This window comes from Meriones unguiculatus, chromosome 17, assembly GCF_030254825.1.
Source record: "Meriones unguiculatus strain TT.TT164.6M chromosome 17, Bangor_MerUng_6.1, whole genome shotgun sequence".
NCBI classification, from domain to species: Eukaryota; Metazoa; Chordata; class Mammalia; order Rodentia; family Muridae; genus Meriones; species Meriones unguiculatus.
Window position 1 is genome coordinate 98,922,443 of NC_083364.1, and position 25,637 is coordinate 98,948,079.

Consider the following 25,637-nt stretch of genomic DNA (forward strand, 5'->3'; position numbering starts at 1 on the left):
CTGATGGACCTGGGAAGGCTCCCACTCTTAGGATCTCAGAATTTTTCAGGACAGGCCTGGTAGGGGCTGGTTAGGGGTTGTGACAGTAAAAGGATCTGAATTCTAACCCCATGGTGATCTTGTTACTAAGTTGTCTGAGAATGCATTCCCAATAGGGGAACTCTGCCACTGGAATCTTTCTTCAGGATAACTGATAGATGGCATACAGAGTCCACAGGCAAAGGTTTACTGCTTACTGAAAAGTAGAAGCATAGCCAGCCAGCCCAAGGACAGCAGGTATGAGCACAGGCCTACCTGGGCAGGAATGCTGTTTACTTGTGTGTGCCTGACCCTGACCTTTAGATGAGGGAGGAGCCTGCATGCAATGTGGTGGGGCTGCCCTTAAGGTCTCTGTGCAATGGGATCTGCAGTGGGAAAGAGCTAGGAAGTGGGGAGACAGGAGCCAAGGATGTCCTGAAGCTCCCCTGAAAAAAAAACGGTTGATGTAGTGCTGGGAGCAGCTTCTGCTTGACTGGACCAAGGTCCGGATGGGCAGGTGCACCTCGGGTTGACAGTGCAGCTGGCTGCCAGAGCACAGAATGAGCAGAAAAGGGTGACCCTTGAGGTTGCTCTGCTGCCGAGATCCACCAAGTCTCAAAGATGACTCAGCAGAATTGTACATGCTTATGATTTGCAGGGGTTTAGATCTCAGCACATGGGGGTTTAGATCTCAGAAAAGTAAGAAGAAAAGGAACAGGCTCCCTAAGCGCTGTTTTGACTGGTCACTAGGAATCTCTGCCCATGGAACACAGGCCTGGGGACCAGTGGAATCCCTTGATTGTACAATGAGCCTAATCCAGACAGCCATGGATCAATAGGTGAAGTTCAAGCTGAGAGTAAGAAAGTGTTCACTCTGGAGCCTGGAACCCCCTTGTAATATGAGGTCTCTCCAAAGCAGGGGAAGGAGAGCTGTGCCTGAAGAATTTTCTAGATTAGCAGACTCCATGAGTGCCTTTAGAATTACTCTCCTTTCATGATCCTCCTCCCACATCAGGAACAAACAGCTGGAGAAGGAGAGATGACAGGGTGGAGATATTGAGAAGCACAGACCCCTGGGATGGACAGGAAAGGAATGGAGGTTGTAATATTTGTATCTTTGGTGTAAATCTTGGCAAATGTTCAGAAAATTGTTTCCCAGACCTTTTTTTAATTTTATTTATTTTTTATTATTAATTACATTTTATTAACTCTGTATCCCAGCTGTATCCCGCTCCCTTATTCCCTTCTAATCCCATCCTTCCTCCCTCATCTCCTCCCTGCCCCTTTCCAAGTCCACTGATTGGGGAGGACCTCCGCCCCTTTCATCTGACCCTGTTTTATCAGGTATCTTCAGGACTGGCTGCAAAGTCCTCCTCTGTGGCCTAGAAGGACTGTTCCTCTCTTGGGGGGTGAGGAAGTCAAAGAGCCTGCCATTGAGTTCCTGTCAGAAATAGTCCTTGTTCCCCTTACTATGGGAAACCAGTTGGTTACTGAACTACCACGGGCTACATCCGAGCAGAGGTTCTAGGTTACATCCACACATGGTCCTTGGTGGAGTGTCAGTCTCAGAAAAGACCCCTGTGCCCAGATATATTTGGTCCTTGTGGAGCTCCTATCTTTTCCACATCATATTAACTCCCCATCTTTGATTCCCTGCCCTCTGCCAAAGGTTTGGTTTTGAGTCTTAGTATCTGCTTTGAAACACTGCTTGGTAGAGTCTTTCAGATGCCTTCTGCGGTAGACTCTTGTCATACGTCCAATGCACATCCCATTTGTCTTTCTAAGTGAGGATTGATCATCCTACCCTGTGTCTGCTTTCTTGTTTATCTTCTTTAGGTATATAGATTTCATTATGTTTATCATATTTTGTAGGTCTATATAAGTGAGTATATACCATGTTTGTCTTTCTCCTTCTGGGATACTTTACTCAGAATGATCTTTTCTAGATTCCACCATTTGCCTGCAAATTTCATGATTTCCTCCTTTTTGATTGCTGAGTAGTATTCCATTGTGTAAAAATACCACAATTTCTGTATCCATTCCTCCGTTGATGGACATCTGGGTTGTTTCCAGGTTCTGGCTATTACAAATAAAGCTGCTACAAACATGGTTGAGCAAATGTCCTTGTGTACTTGTGCAAATTTTGGGTATATACCTAGCAGTGGTATAGCTGGGTCTTGAGGAAGCACTATCCTAATTGAGAAAGTGCCAGATTGATTTCCAAAGTGGTTGTACCAGTTCACATTCCCACCAGCAATGGAGGAGGGTTTCCCTTTCTCCACAACCTCTCCATCATGTGTTGTCTCTTGAGTTTTTGATCTTGGCCATTCTGATAGGTATAAGGTAAAATCTCAGGGTTGTTTTGATTTGCATTTCCCTGATGGCTAATGAGTTGAGCATTTAAGTGTTTCTCTGCCATTTGATATTCCTCTATCGAGAATTCTATGTTTAGCTCTGTTTTCCATTTTTTAATTGGATTACTTGGTTTGTTGCTTTTCAGCTTCTTTAGTTCGTTATATATACTGGATATTAGTCCTCTGTCAGATAAAGGGTTGGTGAAGATTCTTTCCCAATCTGTAGGCAGTCGTTTTGTTTTGATGACGCTGTCCTTTGCTTTACAGAAGCTTTTCAGTTTCATGAGGTCCCATTTATTGATTGTTGCTCTTAGAGCCTGTGCTGTTGGTGTTCTGTTCAGGAAGTTGTCTCCTGTGCCAATGAATTCTAGGCTGTTCCCCACTTTTTCTTCTAACTGATTTAGAGTATCTGGTTTTATGCTGAGGTCTTTGATCCACTTGGACTTTAGTTTTGTGCAGGGTGATAAATATGGATCAATTTTCATTCTTCTGCATGTAGACATCCAGTTGGACCATTTGTTGAAGATGCTGTCTTTTTTCCATTGAATGGTTTTGTCATCTTTGTCAAAAATCGAGTATTCATAGGTCTGTGGGTTTATTTCTGGGTCTTCTCTTCGGTTCCATTGATCCTCCTTTCTGTTTCTGTGCCAATACCATGCAGTTTTTATTACTATTGCTCTGTAGTACAGCTTGAGATTGGGGATGGAGATACCTCCAGGTGATTTGTTGTTGTTCAGGATCGTTTTGGAGATTCTGGGTTTTTTGTTTCTCCATATGAAGCTGAGAATCTTTTTTTTTCAAGGTCTGTAAAGAATTGAGTTGGTATTTTGATGGGAATTGCACTGAATCTGTAGATTGCTTTTGGCAGGATGGCCATTTTCACAATAGACCTTTTGTTTTTAATATTTTTATTTTATGTACATTTGGTGTTTTGTCTGCATGTATGTCTGTGTGAAGTTGTCAGATCCTGGAGTTACAGACAGTTCGGAGCTGCCATGTGGGTGCTGGGAACTGAACCCCAGTCCTCTGGAGAGCAGTCAGTGCTCTTAACCACTGAGCCATCTCTCTGGCCCCAAAGATTTTATTTATTTTGTGTATGAGTTGTCTATCTGCATACACACCTACATTCTAAAAGAGGGTATCAAATCGCAGTATAGATGGTTGCGAGCCATCTATATATGTGTTTTCTGGGAATTGAAGTCAAAACCTCTGGAAGAACAGACAGTGCTCTTATCAGCTGAGCCATCTCTACAGTCCTTTCCAGGGCTTTCTAATTTATAATCCTCATTTACATAGGGTGCCCAATTGTAAGAAGAACTAGAAGATGGTTCATAGCACAGAAGAAAGCAGAGGCCATGCTTCAGACACCTCATGCATTGACCTATTGATCAATGGAGACACTGGCCCAGGAGAGAACAACCAGGTATGACCCATGTTCATCTAAGGGCTGCTGCTTCATGTCATACCCCCTGGAGATGAGGACCCTCCTGGGGCAGGATGCACATGTGTGTCTTCTGTTCACCTTGCTTGTGCCAACATGAGACCAATGGCCCTCTCTTGTCCTTCACTGAATGTGTCCAGGATGCCATCTTTGTCTGGGGAAGGTGGTATCATTAGGGCCCCAGGAAGTGATGTGCTGCCCCCTGCCCATACAACCCACTGGGACTCACTGAGACCACCTCCTGGAAGAAGCCACCTGGTGTCTACTCTCAGAGAGTTGAGATCCAGTGTTGCTGGAAACCAAACCTGGAGTCTGGAAGGAGGCCCATCAGCATGGTCCCACTTTGACCCAGTCACTGTCTGACCTTGGGACAATCTCCCTTTAGCAGTGACATTCTGTCTTCACATTGAGATTCTCAGCATGGCTATTGAAAAGAGTCAGTACAACTGAGTTGTTACTAAGAACTGTGTTGTCATTCCCTTTTTGGGACATTGGGCAGCCTAGCTGCCTGTCTAAGTAGAGCTTAACACTTTAAAAATCAGTATTAAGAACAGTGTCAAAGGTCACAGGCAATGAAAAGGGGCTTTGCCTCTCCATCTCCCTAAATCACTGTTTGCATTTCCTTCTTGCCAGGCTATAATCCTCAAAGTGAAGGGCAGAAGGAACTCAAACCCAATGTACCAGTCAGCTTTTTGTTGCTGTGATCAAGTTCCCAACAAAATCAACCTATAAAGGGGAAGTTTTATTTGGTTCACAGTTTCAGAGATTACAACTGATTACAAATAACAATTAGGACTCTTTCAAAGCCCTGTAATTGGAATGAGCTAATGATGAGACAAAGTTAAATTATATAAATGCAGGCTTATAGGGAGCAGAGTGGGAGGGGAAGCCAGAAGGAGAGAGAGAGAGGTACATAGGAGCAGAGAGAGGAGGGGGGAGAGGAAGGGAGAAAGCAAAGAAGAGAGAGCAGGAATGGGGAAAGGGTGAAGGACCAGGAGAAAGTAAAATGTCTGAATTATATAGTGAAGGTCCTCTGAGAGAGAGGAAGTCCCACCTGTAGGTAGAGTGAAGAGTATGCCAGTCACACCCTGAAGCAGGTATGGCTCTAACAACAACCCATGCCTATTAGGTGACATTGGTCTACAATGCTGATGTCTAATGTCTGGGGTCTAAGTTCATTTCAAAGCCATGCAGCCAATGATGTCTACCCACCCAGTAGTCCCCAATTCTTCCAATCCCACCACCTCCCAAGAACAACCAGTTAGGGACCAAACCTTCACAAGGAGGTCTTTGGGGGTGCTTCATATCTAATTCATATGTACTCACACCCACATGCTTTGCGAGCAACTGGCCTTTTCCGACCAGGAAACAGGCTACCTATGGTCCCTCAGCACAACTTCTAGGCAGATAGGAACTGATTTTAGATTTCCGTGTTTCCAGGCCTGCAACAGTAGCGTAGCCTCCTCCTCTACACCCTCAGACACAATGAGTAAGAGTCGTAGTGCTGGAGCCACCTGCTCTAACAGGCACAGGTGTGCTCTGTTGGAGGATCAGGTGAGATTCTTGCACCTCCTAGGAGCACAGTTGTTGTTAGCAACAAAGCCCCAGAAACCTGGTGCACCATTGCTGGGAGCAAGGCCTGGGGTGTGGAGTACTATTGCTAAAATCCTTTCCCTGATGGAGACAACATATGCACCTCCTTCTAAGGTCCCAAGAACAAACCAAGGTGAACCTGAGTAGGTTTATTAGACTTCCTTGCAGAGCAATAGGGAGGGGTTTACAGCAGGAATGTGGTGTCCTTAAAGCAACAGCAGAGAAAGGTCTGTATCAAGGCTGTGGGGAGGAAGTTCCCTCCCCTCACCCCTTCTCACATAATATCCTCTGGCCTTCCCAGAGGAACAAGTCCATGTGCAATTAGAGCAGAACTTCACACAACTGGGAAGAGTGGGCACTCTTGGAAGATTCCATGACCCTGTCCACCTTCCCCCTGTGAAGGAAGGTCAACAGTCTACAGAGCTGCAAAGGAAATGTTTATGTGACGGTGTAGAAAGCTTCAGCACAGGCTACGACACGGGGAGCAGCTTGGGGAGAGACAGGCACATGGGACTGAAAAGCAAGGCTATGGTTGCCCAGAGCCTGGGGCAGAGGGACCTGCTGGAAGGAGAGTGCTGGGTAGGAGCAGGGAGGTGTGTCCTGGGCCTGGCAAAGGTTGTTTCCTTCACCTGCGGGTGGGGGCACCTGTGCATTAGTTTATTGCTCTTTCTATTTTATCAACTGTTGTGAATTGATGATACAAGGGCAGGAAAAAAATGTTGCCAGGACTCAGACTTCCTGCTGAACACCATGGGCATGGTAAGGTCTCAGACCCAGCCACCCGCCCAGCCCGTGTCCTGGGCATGCTCAGTGGGGTCAGACCAGACTGGCTAGGGAGTTGTCAGTGTCATCTGTGTTAGGCTGAAACCGAGTTATCTTAGTTTGGGTTTTCATTGCTGTGAAGAGACACCATGACCAAGGCATATAAAGGTAACATTTAACTGGGGCTGACTTACAGTTTCAGAGGTTTAGTCCCTTATAACCATGGCAAGAAAATGGCACCATGCAGGCAGACATGGTGCCGGAGGTGCTAAGAGTTCTACATCTTGATCGGAAGGCAGCCAGGAGACTGTCTTGATGCAGCCCCTCCAACAAGGCCACATGTATTCCAGTTTGGCTACACCCACCTCCTAACAGTGCCTCTCCCTATTACCAAGCAGCCAAACACAGGAATCTGTGGGGCCTAACTTATTCAAACCAACATACCAGTATGTCAGATATATGCTTTGCAAACATTTGGTCCCTGGCTAATGCCCTTTTTCTTTCTGCTGACTTTATGAATTTTTTGTCTAAATTGTTCCTTTTGAGTCATTTCTAAGAAATCAGGACCTAACCCACATTTGTAGATTTTGTGTTGTTTTCAAGAATGTCTACTTTTATATCTTTTCCACCTAGGTCTGTGATGGATCATGAGTTAATTCTTTAGTTGCTCAGTTATATTACAGCCAGACCTCAGCTTTCCCTCCCTCCTTTTCTCTAAACCCTCCCCTCTCCCCATCCACTTCTCCATTTCTCTTCAGAAAAGGGCAGGCCTCCCATGGGTATCAACCAGCCCTGGCATATCAAGTTGCAGTAAGGCTAGGCATTTCCTTTTTTATTAAGTCTGGATGAGGCAACCCAGTATGAGGAAAGGGTACCAAAAGCAGGCCACAGAGTCAGAGACAGCCTCTCCTCCCACTGTTAGAAGTCCCATAAGAAGACCATGCCACACAACTGTAATTTGTGTGCAATTTGTGCAGAGGGTCTAGATGAGTCCCATGCAGGGGTCACCTTTGCATGCTCCATTACTGATAAACAGGAGCATGTGGCACCTGCTTGGCCATGCACAGTAACATGGATCCTGTCTCTTTCACCATCAAGAGAGAAGAATCAATGCTTTTTTATTTCCTCCAGTGTCGGGAGCCAAGACTCAGTGGCCTGCTTTGATATTTAAATCTCGGTGGAGAGATGGCTTTTAGGAGGCCTTTTACTAATGGCAGAGGAGAACTTGCAAGTCCATCTCCTTTTGTTTGTGACAACAGGTGGGATAGCTTGTGAGGGTTACACCCCTTCCTCAGGCTCCTTGCGCAAATTAACCTATTGTTCTGAGATGTTTTACTGGCTAAAGTAACTCCTCAAAGAATAAAGTGGTCAGAAGGCTGGAGGCAGAGGATGAGGCAGCACTTGAGACTGACTGCTGGCACTGCTTGCTGCAGCAGTCTGCCTTTTGCAATGGCTGTCGAGTCTAGACCTTTAAAAAGTTTCCTGTGTGCTGTGTGTTTATTTTATTAATTTTAATCCTCACACCCAACTCAAGAACCATTCAACTCTGCCCGGCTGGCCCCGGCACTCAAGTATATTTTTAATAATTTCTCACTGTTTGGGGATTCTAACAATATGTATATTGTTCTTGAACTCTGTTGGCCTTGCTGGAGTATTTCCAGTATAGCATGTCCTCACTCTCACTTTCCCCTCATCTAGGACTCTGTGAACAATCTCTGCAGGCAGTATGAGGAGAAGGTGCGACCTTGCATCGACCTCATTGACTCCTTGCGGGCCCTGGGTGTGGAGCAGGACCTGGCCCTGCCTGCCATCGCAGTCATTGGGGACCAGAGCTCAGGGAAGAGCTCTGTGCTGGAAGCCCTCTCAGGAGTGGCCCTCCCCAGAGGCAGTGGTAAGAGCTCAGTGCTTATTGTCTTGCTAGGCCGTGGCCCTGGGATTTCAGAGATAGCAACAGATATCCTCCAAGTTCTGCGTACACAGCAAGATGGAGATCAAGGCATAGCTTCCCATGAGGTCTTCCTGTTTGGCTTTCCTCTGTACAGGCTTCTCCCTCTCACAAGGTCACCAGTCTCAGTGGTTAGGGCTCTGCCCGCAATGCTTCTCAAACCCTTTATCAGCCTAAGTGACTCCTTTCAGGCTTTGTATCCAAAAAGTCACTGCAGGTGTTGGGGCTGAGGATGTGTGCTGGGGGTGGGGGACCTCTCAGTCCAGCACACTCTCCCATTGTACATTTTGTGAGTCACTTGAAAGCAACAGTTTGCGGAAGCTCTGACTGAATGGTCAGGTCCCTAGCCCCTTCCTTTGAGGTGACTGCTCCCTTCAGAGATGAGACTGATGTCCAGGTTAGTGTTGCTACTTAAACTCTATGGCTGAGAGAGCCGTTGACCACTCAGGGAGAGGACAGAGCCAACGTGGTTCAGAGACCCTGGGAAAATGCTATGGACAAGGCAGGAGTTAGAAGGAGACCAAGCAGGGGTGTGATGAGGTGGCCAGAGGGACACAGTGACTAGGATGTGTAGGGGCTAATAGAAGGTGTCAGGCATGTTAAAGGTCTCTCCTAGGTCCCCATGGAGCTGAGGGGACCACAGTGGGAGGAACTCTCCCAAGGGCTCCTTAGCTACCAGGCCGAGGGGTTGGAAGCTTTTACCCCAAATGCATAAACATGACTGGGGTTCCTATTCCCAGAAGGTTCCTCCCAGAAGGAGGCCTGAGGTCACTCTGGGCAGGGAGCATCAGAGTGAGGCCAGATGTTTCCATTCACAAACTGCTCTGATAAGTGTGTGAAGGTGTGAACATTTTTAGCCTAAGGCCCCATACTGGGCTGTGTGCAGCCGAGCACTGGATTATCACAGAGCTCATCACATAGGTATTGTCACCAGATGTCCTCTGGTGCTGAAGTTGAAGAAGCTGGAACAGGGAGAAGAGTGGAAGGGCAAGGTCACCTACAAAGATGTTGAAGTGGAGCTCTCTGATCCCTCACAGGTGGAAGAGGCCATCAACAAAGGTGAGCATACTGTTTGTCCCTTGTTCTCTGACAGCCTGTCAACACTGTACCTGGAGTCAGAGGGGAAGTGCTGAGTCATGATGAGTGCTGAGTCAGCTGTCAGGACCTTGTTCCAGCTGAAACCCCCTCAGACCTGCTGGCACCCAGGACCCCTGGACAGAAGTGGCTTTGCATTCCTTCTCTGTAGCCATGGCACAATTCCTCACAGAATGCCTTTTTTCTCTCCTGATTTAGAATATTTTGTCCTTGGTCAACTTTCCCTATAATACTGGGATATTATTGTGATAGAGACAAGGGGTGACAGACAGGAAATAGAATGCCACATGAAAGGGCCAAAAATAAGACATATGGACCTGCCCCAGTAACCTACTTACTTCCTCCAGTGTGGTTCCACCTCCAAAAGTGTCTAGAACCTCAAAATATAACCAGCCAAAGACCAACCCAACTGTTTAGTACAAGATCCTGAGTTTGAGGGGAGAGGTGTCACTGCATAGCTAAGGCATGCTTTCCCAGAGTTCCCAGGAATAAGATCCCTTCCATCTGCCTTCAAGTCTCACTATGCCACTCCACCAAGCTTGACCATGCTATCTTTTTCCTCCTTTCCAGGTCAGAACTTCATTGCTGGGGTAGGGCTGGGGATCAGTGATAAGCTCATTAGTCTGGATGTCAGCTCCCCACATGTCCCAGACCTGACTCTGATTGATCTGCCTGGGATTACTAGGGTGGCTGTAGGCAACCAGCCTGTAGACATAGGACACCAGGTAAGACTCTAGACTCTACTCTGACACATACTGCTGCAAGAGGCACTGGAGTATGTCAAGGGTGGGATCTTAAGATGGACCTTGTGAAGGTGGGAATGAGACTGGATGGCCAGCATTCACTACTGAGGGGTGCAGTCCATGGAAGCTAGGGCCTGAAGGAAATGGATGCTCAGGACCATCTCACTCTTGATCCCATCTTCATAACAAAGTGTCACTATCTCATTTCTTACAGATCAAGAGACTCATCAGGACATACATCCAAAAACAAGAGACCATCAACCTGGTGGTGGTCCCCAGCAATGTGGACATTGCCACCACAGAGGCCCTGAGCATGGCTCAGGAAGTGGACCCTGAAGGGGACAGGACGATAGGTGAGGAGAGTGGGAGATAGCAGTGGTGTGTAGGTACAGGTGGAACACATCCCTTAGATCCAGATGGACCAAGCTTAGGGCACACTCAGGATCCCACTGAGAGAAAAGGACCCCTCATCTTGTCTCCCTGGTAGGAAAGGCATGAGGAACCAGATGTAGGCAAGCATGGGCTGAAATCACTAGCTTAGGAGCCATGATAAGGTCCATACAGAGTGAAGGATGAACATTCACTGTCTCTCTGGGTGGTGGCCAGATGTGCAGGGGAGGGGTGTGCGGCTGATAGAGGGCTTCGTGTCTTCACAAGGCCACCTGCCCATGTCTCTGTGGGTGGGTTTCCATCTCCATGGGTTTTGTATAGACCTTGTCTACCTCAGTCAAGGGTGGGTTCCTGGTATCCAGTGAGAGCTGCATTTCCTGCTATTTTGGGGCAGTGTGTGTCCTCTGATTTTAGTGTCTGTCCTTCAGGGATCTTGACCAAGCCTGATCTGGTGGACAAAGGCACTGAAGAGAAGGTTGTCGATGTGGTGCGGAACTTGGTATGCCACCTGAAGAAGGGCTACATGATAGTCAAGTGCAGGGGTCAGCAGGACATCCTGGAGCAGCTGAGTCTGGCTGAGGCTCTTCAGAAGGAGCAAGCCTTCTTCAAGGAACACCCTCATTTCAGGTGCCTCTACCGTAATGCCCCATGCAGTGAGAATTGCTGGACAAGAGCAGACCTAACATGAGAGGTGTTTGTGTAAAAGCCTGAGGGCAAGTGCAGCTTGGGAACCACTGTAGAACTTTCCTGAAGAAAAGCAAAATGCACAAAGTAGTCCTTAAAGAGTAATAAGTAGTGAAAAAGAGGAGGGGACTTGCCAAAGTACCACAGTCAAATGGCACAGGTACCAGAGTCACAATTAGAGCAGAGCAGAGGAAAAGTAAGAGACCCAGAACCCAATTGTGCCTTTGACATGTCATAAAAGCAGTACTGAGCTGTGCTGGGTGTCAGTTTAGCATCCATGGTAGGAATGACTGTTCCATATCTGCAGAAATTATGCCAGGCCCTTGCTTGATGCACTACATCCAGGCAGCAATGGGCGAGACAGCAATAGACACAGGTGTAAGAGCTGGGCTTCCAAAAGCACCTGCTAATGAGGGCTTAAAAACCCCACCAAGACTTTTGGAACTCTCGACTAGAGAAACATTCTCCTTGAAAAGAAAAGACTGTCCTAATCTTAATGGGAACTCTTAGCTTTTTTTCTATTTAGAATGATGATGGCTGTAGGTGTGTGTGTGTGTGTGTGTGTGTGTGTGTGTGTGTGTGTGTGTGTGTGTGTCGGCTTTATTAGGTTGAGGCAAGATCTCTCCATTCCTAGCTTCTCCATGACTTTTGTCATGAAAAGGATATTGGATTTTTGTCAAATGCTTTTTCTGTGTCTAATGAGATGATTTTAGGGTTTGTCTTTGAGTTCATTGTGATGGATAATATGAATTGATTTACATATGTTGAACCATCCCTACATCTCTGGATGAAAGCAATTGATTGTGGTGAAGATTAGATATGGTTGCCAGTATTTTATTGACAACTTTTGCATATTTCTTCATCCAGGAGAGTGGTCTGTAATTTTCTTTTTTTGTTTTGTTTATATCTGGTTTTGTTATCAAGGTAATACTGGCTTCATAGAGGAGAATCTGGGAGCTATTTATTTTCTATTTCATGGAAAATATGAACAGTGCTGATGCAAATTTCTGGAAGGTCTGATAGAATTCTGCAGTGAATCCTTCTGGTCCTGGCAGTGTGTTTCTTATTGCTTCAATCTCGTTCCTGATTAAGAATCTGTCTAAACTGTTAATTTCATCTTTGCTTAATTTTGGTATGTTGTATGCATCTAAGATTTCATCCATGTCTTTTAGGCTTTTAAGTTTCAGGAAATATAGATTTTTACAGTATGTCTTTATGAGTTTCTGCACTCCACTTGAATCTGTTGCAGTGGCTGTCTTTACATTTCTGATTTTATTAATTTGTGTTCTCTCTTTCTATTCTCTCTCTCTCTCTGTGTCTCTTTTGGCTAATTTGGCCAAGGATTTGTCAATCTTGTTTTATTTTTTCAGAGAACCAACTCTCATTCTATTGATTCTCTGTGTTTTTTTTTTTTTTTTTTTTTTCAATTCTATTTCTCTCATTTTGATTATCTCTTCCAATCTTCTGTTTGGTGGTGTTGTTTGCTCTTGATTTTCCAAGGCTTTCAAGTGTATCAGTAAGTTACTAATTTTGTGCTATCTTTGAGGCATTTATGCTGTAAATGTTCCTCTTAAGACTCCCTCACTATGTCCCATAGATTTTTATATGTTACATTTTTATTTCCATTCAATTTTTAGATTTAAAATTTCTATCTATCTATCTATCTATCTATCTATCTATCTATCTATCTATCTATCTATTATTTTGGTTTTTCAAGGCAGGATTTCTTTTCATACTCTGGCTGTCCTGAAACTTTGTGGATCAAGCTGGCCTTGAACTCAGAGATCTGCCTGTCTGTGGCTTCCAAGTACTGGGATTAAAGGAATGTGCCATCACCACCCAGAAAATTCTTGAAATTTTTAAATTTCCACAGTTCTTCCTAATGCAATCATTATCCAGTAGTGTGTTGTTCAGTGTTCTTGAGTTTGTGTATTATCTGTCGTTTTTATTGCTGTTGATACATAGCTTAGTTCTGTTGTGACTAGATAGAATAAGGATGTTATTTAAATTGTCCTATATTTGTTGAGACTTGATTTGTGTTCTAATAGGTGATAGATTTTGGAGAACGTTCCATAGGCTGCTGAGAAAATGTGTATATGAATATTCTTTAGTGTTTGAGTAGAATTTCTATAGATGTCTGTTAGGTCCAATTTTTTTTGTTTTGTTTTTATTTTTGAGAAAAGGTCTATCTGCTGTCCTGGAACTCACTATGTTGACCAAGCTGGCCTCCAATTCACAGAGATCTGCCTGCCTGAGGAGTGCATCACCAGGCAAAGCTCCATTTAATCTCTGACATTATTTAACTGAAATGATTCTGTGCTTAGCTCTTGTTCAGATGACCCTTCTATTAATGCAAGTTGAAATCAAGCTGTAGTTTTACATTTAATAGAATTTTAAAATGAAATTGGTAGCCCTGCTTTTTAGTATCTGTATGTTTAAGATTGTAGTATCCTCTTAGTAGATCATTCCTTTGATAAGTATAATGTGCCCCTCCTTATCAATTTTAGGTTGAAGTCTACTTTATCAGATATTAGAATAGCTAACCTGCTTATGGCCTAGGTCAATTTTCTTATTACGAGGTTGTCTATCATTGATAGTAAGCTCTGTTTTCTGGAGGCAGCAAAGAAGGATTATGTTTACAGAGTCAATCTGCTAGTCTGTCTTTATTGGGGAACTGAGAATTAAAATTCAGCGTTATTATTGATGGATGTGTGCTAATTCTTCTCATTGGTTTGCTCTGTTAGGTTTGGTTTTGGTTTTTACTTTGAGACAGGGTTTCATTATGTAGCTCTGCCTGTCCTGGAATTCACTGTGTAGACCAGACTAGCCACGACCTCACAGAGATCTGTGTAGTACCATGACTGGCTTTGTTTTTGTTTTTATGGTATTCTTTGACCACTTTTGATAGACTATCATGATGTCCTTTTCTTCAGGTCCCAGTATTTCTTTCAGGATCCTTGGTAAAGCTGGATTAACAGCCCTAAATTCCTTAAATTTGGTTTTATCATGGAAGTTTTTATTTCTCCATCAATTTTAGTAGATAGCTTTGTTGGGTATAATAGTCTGGGTTGACAGTTGTGCTTCTTCAGAACTTGCAACACTTCTTTCCAGGCCCTTCTGGCTTTAAAAGTTGCCATTGCGTGCAAGCCTTTAATCCCAGCATGTGGGAGGCAGAGGCAGGTGGATGTCTATGAGCTGGAGGGCAGCCTGGTCTATTGAGTTCCAGGACAAGCAGGGCTATGTAGAGAGACCCTGGTTCAAAAAACCCAGAGTAAAACAAAAAATTTCTTTGTTTCTATTCTACCACAGTTTGTTTGCTTGTCTATCTGTTTAAATAAATTGACCACTGTAGAAACTGAAGCTTCAATAAGAGTAAGATGTCACTTACAGGCAGGAGGATCTCTTACTCCCTCATGCCTTGTATCCTAAGGCATAACAGTATACTGTGTGAACAGATTTTGGTAGCACAGGAATAGTATAGCTTCATCCTTTAAGAGCTCATGGCTTAAATTCTTTCTTGGGTTAGGGTGTGTCTCCATATACATCATATACATGCAAATAAATGTCAGTGAATTTGTGTAAAGACCTGAATCTATATGTAATGTATTTTCTTGTGTATTATGAATGTGTGTAGCCTATATGGAAGGATGTATACTAATATTATAGTAATATGTATTATGCATGCATATTACAGGTACTTTCCAGGGTACTGCTTGGGGTTTTATATTAAGACATGGAGACATCTATATATAAAGCTGTACAAAGCTGTTAGCCCGCTTTCTGGGGCAGTCCCTCAGCTAGCCATCTAGACTCAACTGGCCTTCCCTGCCACTGTGTTTCTACTACTTGGCTCTTTCTACTACTTCCCTGTCCTGCTCCTGATCTCCCTCTGCCTCAGCTCCAGCCTCCAGCTCTTTATTCATTAAAAAACACCCTCCTTTCTCATACCAAAAAAAAAAAAAAAAGCTCTTAGCATAGTGGGATAGTGGGAGAAGCTCCACAGCAGGGCTATGTTCGTGCCTATACCACAGTGTTCTGGCCAGACTGAGGGCCATGTGACACCCCCACAGCAGCTGCTTTTTAACATGGCAATTTTAGAGAATCATCTTTTTGGACAAGTGAGGAAGTAACAAACATTTATATATAGAAAGCAGGTATTGTGGGCTACAGAAATGACAATACAATATGTCCTGCCAGCATCTGGCACTGTACAGCAATTAACAATTGTGAATACAGGAACAAACCTTCATATCTAGTTGATATAATATGTGTGGGGGTAGGTCACTCCAGGATGTGTGTGTGTTTACTCACATATCACACATGGAAGGATGTGTTGTAAACTTGTGTGTGTGTTCATGTGTATCACACATGAAGGGGACATATGTGCTATGATAACATACCTGTAGCTGTGTGTACATTTTTTGGAGAGCATATTTTACTGTGATTATTGCATGAGCTGAGAGGGATCATTGCAGCCCAATGTGGAGCTAGCTGAGCTGATTCCCTACATCATTCTACAATCCCATCTCTGAGTATTCCATGAGCATCAATCTCAAGGTACCTATTCATTGGCAGAACCCAAGCTGGCTCCGACCTCTACAGCAGGCTGCAAACATGCTCCTGCACAAGTCTGATAGGATCCTCTCTCCTGTTCCCTCAGCATTCTTCTAGACGAAGGGAAGGCCACAGTGCCCTGCCTGGCAGAGAGATTGACCATGGAGCTCATCTCACACATCTGTGTAAGCCGGGTTGGCTGTGTGTTCCTCAAGCTAAGCTGGGACTGGGACAGTTCTAGGCACACAAGCTGGCCAAGAATTCTTTGCACAGACATGTTGTGTTGGGAGTTGGTGACTACTAGCATCAGGAGGCTTTGTGCTGGTTCCTGCTGCTGTCATCCTTAAGTTCTGGGTGGCGTGGCTGTGAGTACCTCATTCTGGAGTTGATCATGAGAGCTTGAGTTCAAGACAGGCTCTTCATACAGTAGCCAAGTTCACTTTTCTATGTGAGTCTGCATCTCAAACTGTCTTAGTTTTCCACTTGGGAAAATTGTCTCAGGACTTCAGAATGTTACCCACGTATCATGGTGACTTTGTAGAATAGGCTTGGGGCCCCTTTGCATTCCAGTCTATCTTTCTATGTTCCATTTACCTCTTTCCATTTCAGAAATCTCTGCCTTTGTTAGAAAATCAAATAAAGAACTGTCACCAGAGTGCAAGTGAGGAGCTGCAGAAGTACGGTGCAGACATACCAGAAGATGACAATGAAAAAAACCTACTTTCTCATTGAAGTGAGCATTGTCCATTGTTCTGGGCATGATGATTGCATCACTCTCTACACAGGAATTTCTGTCTGGTGCTCTTCAAAACTCATGCCTCCAAAACTTATGGAGATGCATCCTGACCATTTAATGTTAAAAAAAGAGTCAAGACAGAGACCATGGTTGAGTGTAGGATAGAGATAGGGGGCATTTTTCTTTCATCTACACTGAGATAAGAGTTTGCTCTGAGGATTTCAAAGAAGAGGGGTAAGGGAGGTATTTCCTACTGCAAAAGTCCCTTTTCCATACTGTTCTGCTGGGCCCATGAGGATGAGGTAGCTCTCCTGCCTTCAGGGGCACAAATGTCCTTTTACCACCTTGACCATCTTTCAAGAAAGCTTGAAAGATTTCTGCTTATATTGATATTTTTCTTCTTGACAGAAAATCAATGCTTTTAACCAGGACATCACTGCCATTGTACAAGGGGAAGAGAATGTGGGGGAAGGAGAGTGCCGCCTATTCACCAGGCTCCGAAATGAATTCTTGTCATGGAGTAAGGAAATTCAAAAGAATTTCCAACAAGGTGAGTATCTTGGTCGATCTGTGTTGCTGTTTTTAGCAGTCTTACACTCTACTGTTATAGACAATAAAAGTCCATCACTCACAGTTCTCAATGCTGAGAAGTCCCAGGACAAAGCACCAGAAGCAGATGAGTGTCTGATGGAGGGCTCCCTCTCAGCTTCCAAGATGGCACCATCTAGCCTGGTTCTTGTAAGGAAGATAAAAACCAGATTCCTATGGCCTCTGTTCTGAGAACACACATCACTGTATAAGGATGGGGCTATCATGTCCTGGTCACTTCATAAAGGCTCACTTTTCAATATCAGTACAATAGGAATGAAGTTCTACTTATGAACTTGTGTAATAATATCAGATAGGGAACTGACAACAGACCAAATTACATATACATCAAAGTCAAACTTGGTGAACCATGGAGTTTTATTGGGTTTACTTGTAGGGCTATGGGTGATCACAGGCACAGAAATGACTCAAAGACACCTATATCCTCAAAACCCACGCAAGCATAGGTGATGACCCCTGAAATCTGGATCATATTGCATAGCCTGCAGGCAGCTAGACAGATTATACAGTGTTAATTCTTGGTAATTCAATTGGTCTGAGCCTCTACCAGACAGCTTGACTTGTCTATGCTTCTTCCAGGCAGCCCAACTTATCTGAGAGTAACCCTCATCAGTCCCTATTGTTTATATACACTTGAGAAGGGGGCCTAGTGATTCTCATCCATTTCAGGGACTTCCTAAAGTCACTGAGTTGTTTACTTCCCAATTTTAGGAGCTTCCCAGAGGAATGTAGTATTTCAACTCCCTTAGAAACATTCTGGTTTTTTGTTTTGTTTGTTTGTTGTTGTTTTCACCTCCTTTCTAACATCCTGTGCCTTATGGTACTTCCCTCCAAAATGGAAAGTTTTAATCTTGGAGGGAACTGCTGCCTATCCAGGCCTTCAGCCTACAGCATCTTAATGTGTTTCGTCATGGCAATGAGAAGATAATATGCAGCACTCTACCTCTGCAGTGCCCCACTTCTACATCTTCACATCTTTAGAATCTGAAGCAAGGAAAAGTGTTATAAATCTGTTTTTGATCACATTTCATTGCTGCTATGAATGATGTGAATTCCAAGGGACTTTGCCTTCCTTGAAGGGGCTTGATGAACCAATCAGAGGTTCAGACTAACAGCTTCTCTTGCTTCTGAGTGGCAGATATAGAAAGTGGAATGTTCTGTCTCCGCAGGCCACACATGGAATCCGTCAGTCCCTAGTGGAGGCTGTGGCAGATGTTCAGGTTGGATAACAATGTGCTTTTGCAGAGAGACTTATGAGACATTTATTTAAAGGCTGTGACTCTATGTCCCCACTGGGCCTACCATTTCTGCTGCGCACACCACTACTAATTCACTGAGGCCAAACACTGTAGACTCTGCAGTGTGTCCTCACTCCAGGGAAGAGCCTCTGTCCGTCCCATTTCAAAACCGCAGAAGTGTCTGCCACTACATCTGATAGAGGAGGGCCTAAAGAACAGAATATGAAGCAGCTTTACAACTCCAAGATACAAGAACAAGATCCAGTCAGAAAATGGGCAAAGTACTGTAAAAAACACTCCAAAAAGGAGATACACAGATGACTAATAAAACATTTAAAAGATGTATGACCATTGACCATCAGAAATTCAAATTAAAACACAGGGATAATTTGTGTCCCAACTCCTAAGGAAATTAGAATCCAAAAGGCAGATACTGGCTGGTGCTGGAAGAGAGGCAGGGAGAAAGCAAGCCCCGGTGCACTGGTGGGGATTGTGAAATGGCACAGTTGCCGTGGATTACAGGAGTCACCCCTCTGAAAGCTGAACACACACTGTCCACTTCCACTCCCAGTGGGAATTGGAAAGATGTCTACAGGAAATAGACAACAAACAAGTCCTTTTGCCTTGAACCTGACATCTTCTCCCCATGTCTTCACAAATCTTCTACTCTAGGTGTTTCTGTGTCCTTGTCAGTTCCTGTAAGGGCACAGACTCAGTGGATTAGAGACCACCATAACACATTCCTCTATACGCAGTAAGTTCTTCTAAAAGATCACCTGTAGATAGTCCCACCCTGAGGTGCTGAGTGGTTATCCCACAGCACAAGGATTTTGAGGAAGGCAATTCATCTCTTAGTATCACTCAGTGGATTATTTCAACCCTCACAGAAGAAGTGGAGACAAAAGGTGCAAGGCTAATGAGCCTGGATGACAGGATGCTGAGTGAATACCATCAGTCACAGGGGCCTGAATCATGTTAATTCCATTTCAGAAGCACCTAGAATGTACACATAGTATAGACAGGAGGCAGAGCACAAGTTGTGGAGCTGGTGAAGGAAGAAAGGGAGGCACTAATTAACTGCTGGCGAGAGCAGTGATTCCATGGGTGTCTGAAACTCTCCAGAATCAAGGATTAGACTGTAGAGCTTAACTTCAACTCTCTGGATAAGTTTAGAGTCTTGTTTATTGAGCTGATCTTTCTTTTAATTAAAAAAGTGTTCTTTGGAGACTGGAGCAATGGCTCAGTGGTCAAGAGCATTGACTGCTCTTGCAGAGGAAGAAAGGTCTGCTCTTCAGCACTCACATGCTGAATCACACAACCATCTGTAACTCCAATCCCAGGAGATCTGACACTCTTCTGGCCTCTGGAGGCACTGTGTAAGCAGTGTAGATACATACATGCAAGCAAAAGACCCATACACATAAAATGATAAAACATCAACATGACCAGTTCATCATAGAAGAAGCTGAGGCCATCTGAGTCTGCTGCCCACTCCAGTAGAGGGAAGAGGGACTAAGTATTTTGTCTCTCATGAGGGGGTCAAATTGCATTGGGGACATCCAGGTAGCTACTTGCCCTGTCACTCCTTGCTGAGGAGTGCCTCTCTACCCACCCAGCTCATGATGCTGTCTAAGAGCCACAGGGCTTGGTGAGCCATGTGCTCTGACCCTTCTTCTAAATCCAGCTGGATTCATAACCCTGCACACTCCAGGTCGTTTTGAGGCAGTGTCTTCCTCTGGTCTCCGCTATGTCAGGTTCTGCTATGGTCTCTCGCCCTTGATTTTGTCTCAGCCAAGCGAAGTAGTGTTGAGACTGCATTCTCCCCTGTAACCCTGAATATTTCTTTCAATTTGCAGACATTTATTTGCTTCACTTTATTTTGGTAAATTCAGAAAGTCTGAATGGGTTTGTTTAGAAAAATCTGCAAGCGTTGTATAAAACAACTAGCTGTCACCTCCTACTGCAGGTTATGACGTTTTATATAATGAAGTCTGGACATTTGAAAAGCAGTACCGTGGCCGAGAGCTGCCAGGATTTGTGAACTACAGAACATTTGAGAACATTATAAGAAAACAAATCAAAACCCTGGAAGAGCCAGCTATAGAAATGCTACATAAGATCACTGGTGAGTGCTACACTGGGTTGCTGCTGAGTGCAGTTCAGGGTCTCACAGAGGAATGCTTTTGCTGCTCTCAGCCATTTTATTTCTGAGATGGGAACAAAGGCAGTGCTAGACCTCACAGCGTCTTCCTGGGCTGGTTCTATTAGGTGGCAGGTTTTCTGTGCTTGAGATGCCATTGGGGTGTTCAGGAATTTAGTCCATTCTGACCCTGTGGGCACAGGGATTTGCTCTCAGAAGGCAAAGTCACCTAACCTCTTAAGCCCTTAGCTCAAGCCTGTAAAGGGCATAGCCAGAATCCTTCATGCAAGATGACGACCACCCTTCTGCAGATATCTATCTATCTATCTATCTATCTATCTATCTATAGATATAGATATAGATATAGATATAGATATAGATATAGATAGATATGGAAAGATATAGATAGATAAAGGGATTTGTGAAGCCTGGCTGTAACTCCCTCTTCATTGGGCAGGGAGAAGAGAAATGAGAGAACAGAAGAGCACGCATCTACCTCATCACCCCTGCCCTGCTTTTGCATCTATGTGAACACATCTTACCCCTTACCATGTTAAACTCTTTTTTTTTTCTCTTCAATCAGAAATGGTACGAGTCGCCTTTTCAAGGGTTTCTGAAAAAAATTTTCAAGAGTTTTTTAATCTCCACAGAACTACCAAGGTAAAACATGTATTTTTAAAGCACAGTGAATGATGATAGAGAATAGGTGTTTTGGATTGAGACTATTTCTGCTTTTCTGTGCTTGTTTGGAAAAGGCTTAAGCTCCTGCTTTAATCTTATTGATGAGATTTCTGGTGATTTTTGGCTAGAGTGGGGGCAGGGAGAGGAGGGAGAAGTAGGCAGGATTCAGAGATGAATGCTAACACCTGTCAGGGGGCTCACAGGCCTGTATTCAGGAAGATACTTCTGACATTGAGTGAAAGATGTCAGATGTGGGGCTCAAGGGGAACATTGAGATAAATTGTGGGAAGTAAGACATTTATTAAAAGAGTTGTTAGTGTCATGGACAGACAGACAGACCACCAGTAGCTCTCAGGAAAATCAGGCCCCAGGGCCACAGGCACCCTGGTAGGTGTCTGAAGAGGGATCAGACCCACAGAACAGCCTCAGAGTCCCTATTTAATAAGTCTCTTAAAGGAGGAAGGTTTTATAACTGTGCAGCCAGCCTCTCTGATACCCCAGCAGGCAGAAGGGAAAGTAATGAGGGTAGGGAATTGTGGCCACTAGTAATCACCAGATACTTTGTTGATGTCCTTTGATATGTGTGATGTGTCTTTAAAAACTTATTTCCCAAGGTGAGAAATCCAGGCATCTGGAAGCCTTTTGGCTTATTGGGCTAGCTGATATTCTGTGAGGCTAAGGAAGAGAAGAGCAGCTGGATTCTAAGGGCCAGAGTAGCAGTGTGTGCTGGATTCTAACAGTGAGGGTGCTAAGTGTGAAACTGTGTCTGTTGAGAGGGAAACACTGCAAGGAGAAAATGCCTCTACCTCCACAGGGACTGGCATGGCCAAGAAATTCAGCACCTGCCCAGGCAGACAGGTCCTGCACAGGTAGCTACTGGCTTTGTCGTTCTCCAGCCTGGGCTACAGCTAGGATGTCTGATGGGCCTGTTTCCCCAAAACCGGAGGAGTGAGGCCTCCCTGGAAGGTGTGGTAAATGGGAGATGCATCTGGGGGCACAACCAGCTTTAAATAGATTGCCCCTGCAACGGTCAGGTCAGGATGCACTCTAGGTGAAGGTGGTCCTCTATGGCTGTCCTGAAAGCCCAGGACATGACACCCACAGAATGACTGACCTAAAGCAAGCCCTTCTAATCTGCACATTCTCTGGTGGAAGCTACCTCCTTACTGTAGATATCAAAGCTGCTCAAACAGCAAGGAGAGTGGCTGGGTCAGAGATGTAAGTCCATACATGTCCCCAGCCCTTGCCTAGCTGTATTCCTTCTCTCCTTGTGATAAGAACAACTTAATAAGGGTTTGTTTGGACTCATGGTTTGAGGGGGTACAGTCTATTACCCTGTACCCTGTACCCTATCCAGGAAGACAGGGAAGTAAGCAATGTGAGCAGCTTACTTTGCTCTTTTTGGGAAAAATAGATGAATGCTCATGTTCAGAAGCCCAAACTATAGGATAGCATCATCCACATTAGGCTGGTTCTTCCATCTCAGTTAAACATCTCTGGAAAAACCTTCTCAGACATGCTCAGGGGCTCGTTTCCCTGAGTGATTCTAAATCTACTCAAGGAGCTGGAAAGATGGTTCAGTGGTTAAGAATGCTTACTGTTCTTGTACAGGCCATGGGTTCAGTTCCCAGTACCCACATCTGGTGGCTCCATTCACTTGTAACCCCAGTTCCAGGGGATTCCAGCAACTTCTTTTGGCCTCTGTGGGCCCTTACATGAATATTATATGCACAAACACAGGTAATACACATATAAATAAAATAAATAAACAAATCTTTAAAAATAAAAATGGACAAGTGTCAAGTTGACACTGAAGATTGACCCTTGCAGAAGGGGGCTACTCACAGCTGGCTCAGGCTTACCCTAGTTTCCACCTTCAGTTCAGGAGACCTCTGCATAGATGAGCTGAGCAAGGGGGAACAGAGATTATTTCCAGGTAATGACTGCTTTTGTGTCTGCCAGGTAACCAGACACCATGGACCTGTTGTGTGTCCTGTGTTCTTACTCCATGGTAAGCATTTCTTGATGATTGTTGCCTTGTGTTTCTCTGTCCTTGCAGTCCAAACTTGAAGATATCAGATTAGAACAGGAAAAAGAAGCAGAGAAGTCTATCCGACTTCACTTCCAGATGGAGCAGATCATCTACTGCCAGGACCAAGTTTACAGGGGAGCCTTGCAGAAAGTCAGAGAGAATGAAGCTGAGGACGAGAAGAAGAAGGCGAAGACCTCTACTGCCTCTAAGTCCGAAGATTTGCAGAACTCATCCATGGCTGAGATCTTCCAACATCTGAATGCCTACCGCCAGGTAAATGTGTGAACACATTTGAACTGGGTTTTGGGCTGCTTGTTCCCTTTGTGTGTCTTTCTGTGTAAGCTATGAGTCTGCAAGGAGGCTTCAAGACAGCTCTGTCCTGTAGCTCTAGGGGAGCCTCTTTTATGGCCCATGTGACTCTGACTGCATGACTTAGACTCTCAGAACATCAGTGTTCTTCTCTGTAAGATGTAGTTTCCCCATCCTGAGAACAAGTGATAGCTAGGGGGCCATTAGCACAGGGTTGGGGTGTCATGCATTCATCAAGTGGAAGCCAGGTCCCAACACCTGTTTGGTGGATCACACATGATGTAACCCAGGTACAAAGGGTCCTACTCAGTAAGAGCCACAGGGACCTGGAAACATCATGGTGATCCTATAGTGTTCAGACCTCTGTCCTAATCAATGGCTGCTAGAACCAGCCTTGTCATATGGCCAATCCCCTAGCTCCTGGGTCCTATGGCCATATACCTATAGATATCAGGTTTGCTATATGTCTCTGGGACTCTGACAACTCCTTCAACAAGTGGGGTAGTAGAGTTTTTCTCCTTCCTGTCTGGCTTGTTTCTCAGAGTGTAATGTCCTCATTGGCCCTACAAGTCATAGCATTATCAGGGCTTTCTTTTTTTTTTTTTTTTTTTTTTTTGCTAAGGCCGCATTCCCACCCAAGGCAATCATGACTGGCTACCTGGGGTCTCTGTGCCTTCTATGAGGCCCCCATCTCTGTACCTCACTCTTTCCCATTGTCATTTGGAGACAGGCCAAAACCCCGCTCTCTGTGGTCAGAGAACACATAACCTGTGTCCTGCCATGACTTGAAGTTTGTGCCCTACCTGTGACCATGCACTTGCCTGGCATCTTCTTATTCTAGTGTTTTATGACACATCTATTACCATCTCCAGAGGGCTGTGGTCATGGTATCCTTGTATTCTAAAGAAGGAAATGAGTACCACAGAGGCACCTTGCAAAACCACCAGCATGTGTCATATAACTGAGAGTCATCATGTGTCAGGACGGGGAGAATCGGGCTGACAGCTAGGAGAGGATAGAGCAGGTGGAGACTGACTTTCTTCAGCAGTTCATTTAGGACTCTGCCTAGCCCTGCTTCCCTGCTGCCTACAAGTCTGGGTCTTAGGACAGGCAAGCAATGCTCTGAGCAGAGGGATCAGCCATTTGGAAATGGAGTTGGGATGTCTGTGGAGTGTGTTCCATTACATATTACTCTTTTCCATTGAAAGTCCATTTGGTAGTCAGAGAAACTGGTGGAATCCAGAACCTAGCTGCCATCTTAGACATGCTCTGCCAGGACACTGAGGGGCCTGAGGGAGGCCTGTACCTGCCAGGGTCTCACTACTCAGAAATGACAAGGTAAGCTCAGGTTCCCTGCGCCTCTCCCTGAAGCCTTCTGTGTCTCCCTCTTCTAGGAGGCTCATAACCGCATCTCCAGCCACATCCCTTTAATCATCCAGTATTTCATCCTGAAGATGTTTGCTGAGCATCTGCATAAGAGCATGCTTCAGCTCCTGCATGAGAAAGATTCCTATAGATGGCTCCTGAAGGAACACAGTGACACCAGTGAGAAGAGGAAATTCCTGAAAGAGCGGCTAGCAAGGCTGTCCCAGGCTCGCCGCCGACTAGCCAAATTTCCTGGTTAAGCTGGCTCTGTCCTTCCCTGTGTCTCCTGGACACTGATTCCGGGACAGAAGAGCTTCTGCCTTTCTTTAATCCCCTGGCCTTGTATTGGTGTAGCAGTCATATGGGAAAGGGAGCTCTCTACTAACTCTAAGATGAGGAAGAGGCTCTCCAAACACAGGAATTAGATGGGTAGAGGATGCCATTTTTCTCACAGGACAATGGCTTCCCTCTCAGTATCTTTTCTACCTTGCCCTCTACCTTTTCAGAACCCTGCTTTTGTATATCCTACCAGGAACAAGTATCTGATGAACAAATGGGCCATGGTTTTGAGAGCTGCATCACTAATAAACTGCTTTTCTCTGACTCACTTTGAATTGGGGGGAAGGGGTTGCAAAGGAGTTCAGGGAGTAGAGGGCAAGTGGGAAAAGATGGGTCACTAAAGCCAACCCCTCAGGAACTGGGAACCAAGGAAGTTTACTTCCTAGGGACTGTAGCAAATGAAGACAAGCTTGAAAAGAAAAACTATGATGTGCATGCATTCTTTGTGCATGGACTCTGGCCTGCAGGGAATGCAAAGCAGTCTTGGTGTGAGCAGAAGCTGCAGGGGCCTCTGCATGCCCAGCTATGGTAGAGAAGCCATCCAGGGTAAAAGCATGTCAGCTAGAAAACCAGCTAGGAGAGTTGCAGAGTCCCTCTGTAACTGGGAGA

The 25,637-nt window shown here is 44.9% G+C and overlaps 1 protein-coding gene across 1 annotated transcript; it reads left to right on the plus strand.

Annotated features, from left to right (window-relative positions):
- Nucleotides 1–254: 254 nt before the first annotated feature.
- Nucleotides 255–25,292, plus strand: Mx1 (MX dynamin like GTPase 1). The gene is given in 15 exon segments (XM_060370841.1): nucleotides 255–276; nucleotides 3,669–3,795; nucleotides 7,867–8,059; nucleotides 9,035–9,172; nucleotides 9,779–9,933; nucleotides 10,166–10,304; nucleotides 10,770–10,968; nucleotides 15,686–15,764; nucleotides 16,189–16,290; nucleotides 16,292–16,312; nucleotides 16,724–16,865; nucleotides 20,129–20,287; nucleotides 20,886–20,962; nucleotides 23,043–23,288; nucleotides 24,719–25,292. Coding segments are annotated over 14 exon segments (1,980 nt in total). The 5' UTR covers nucleotides 255–276; nucleotides 3,669–3,696; the 3' UTR covers nucleotides 24,950–25,292.
- Nucleotides 25,293–25,637: the final 345 nt, after the last annotated feature.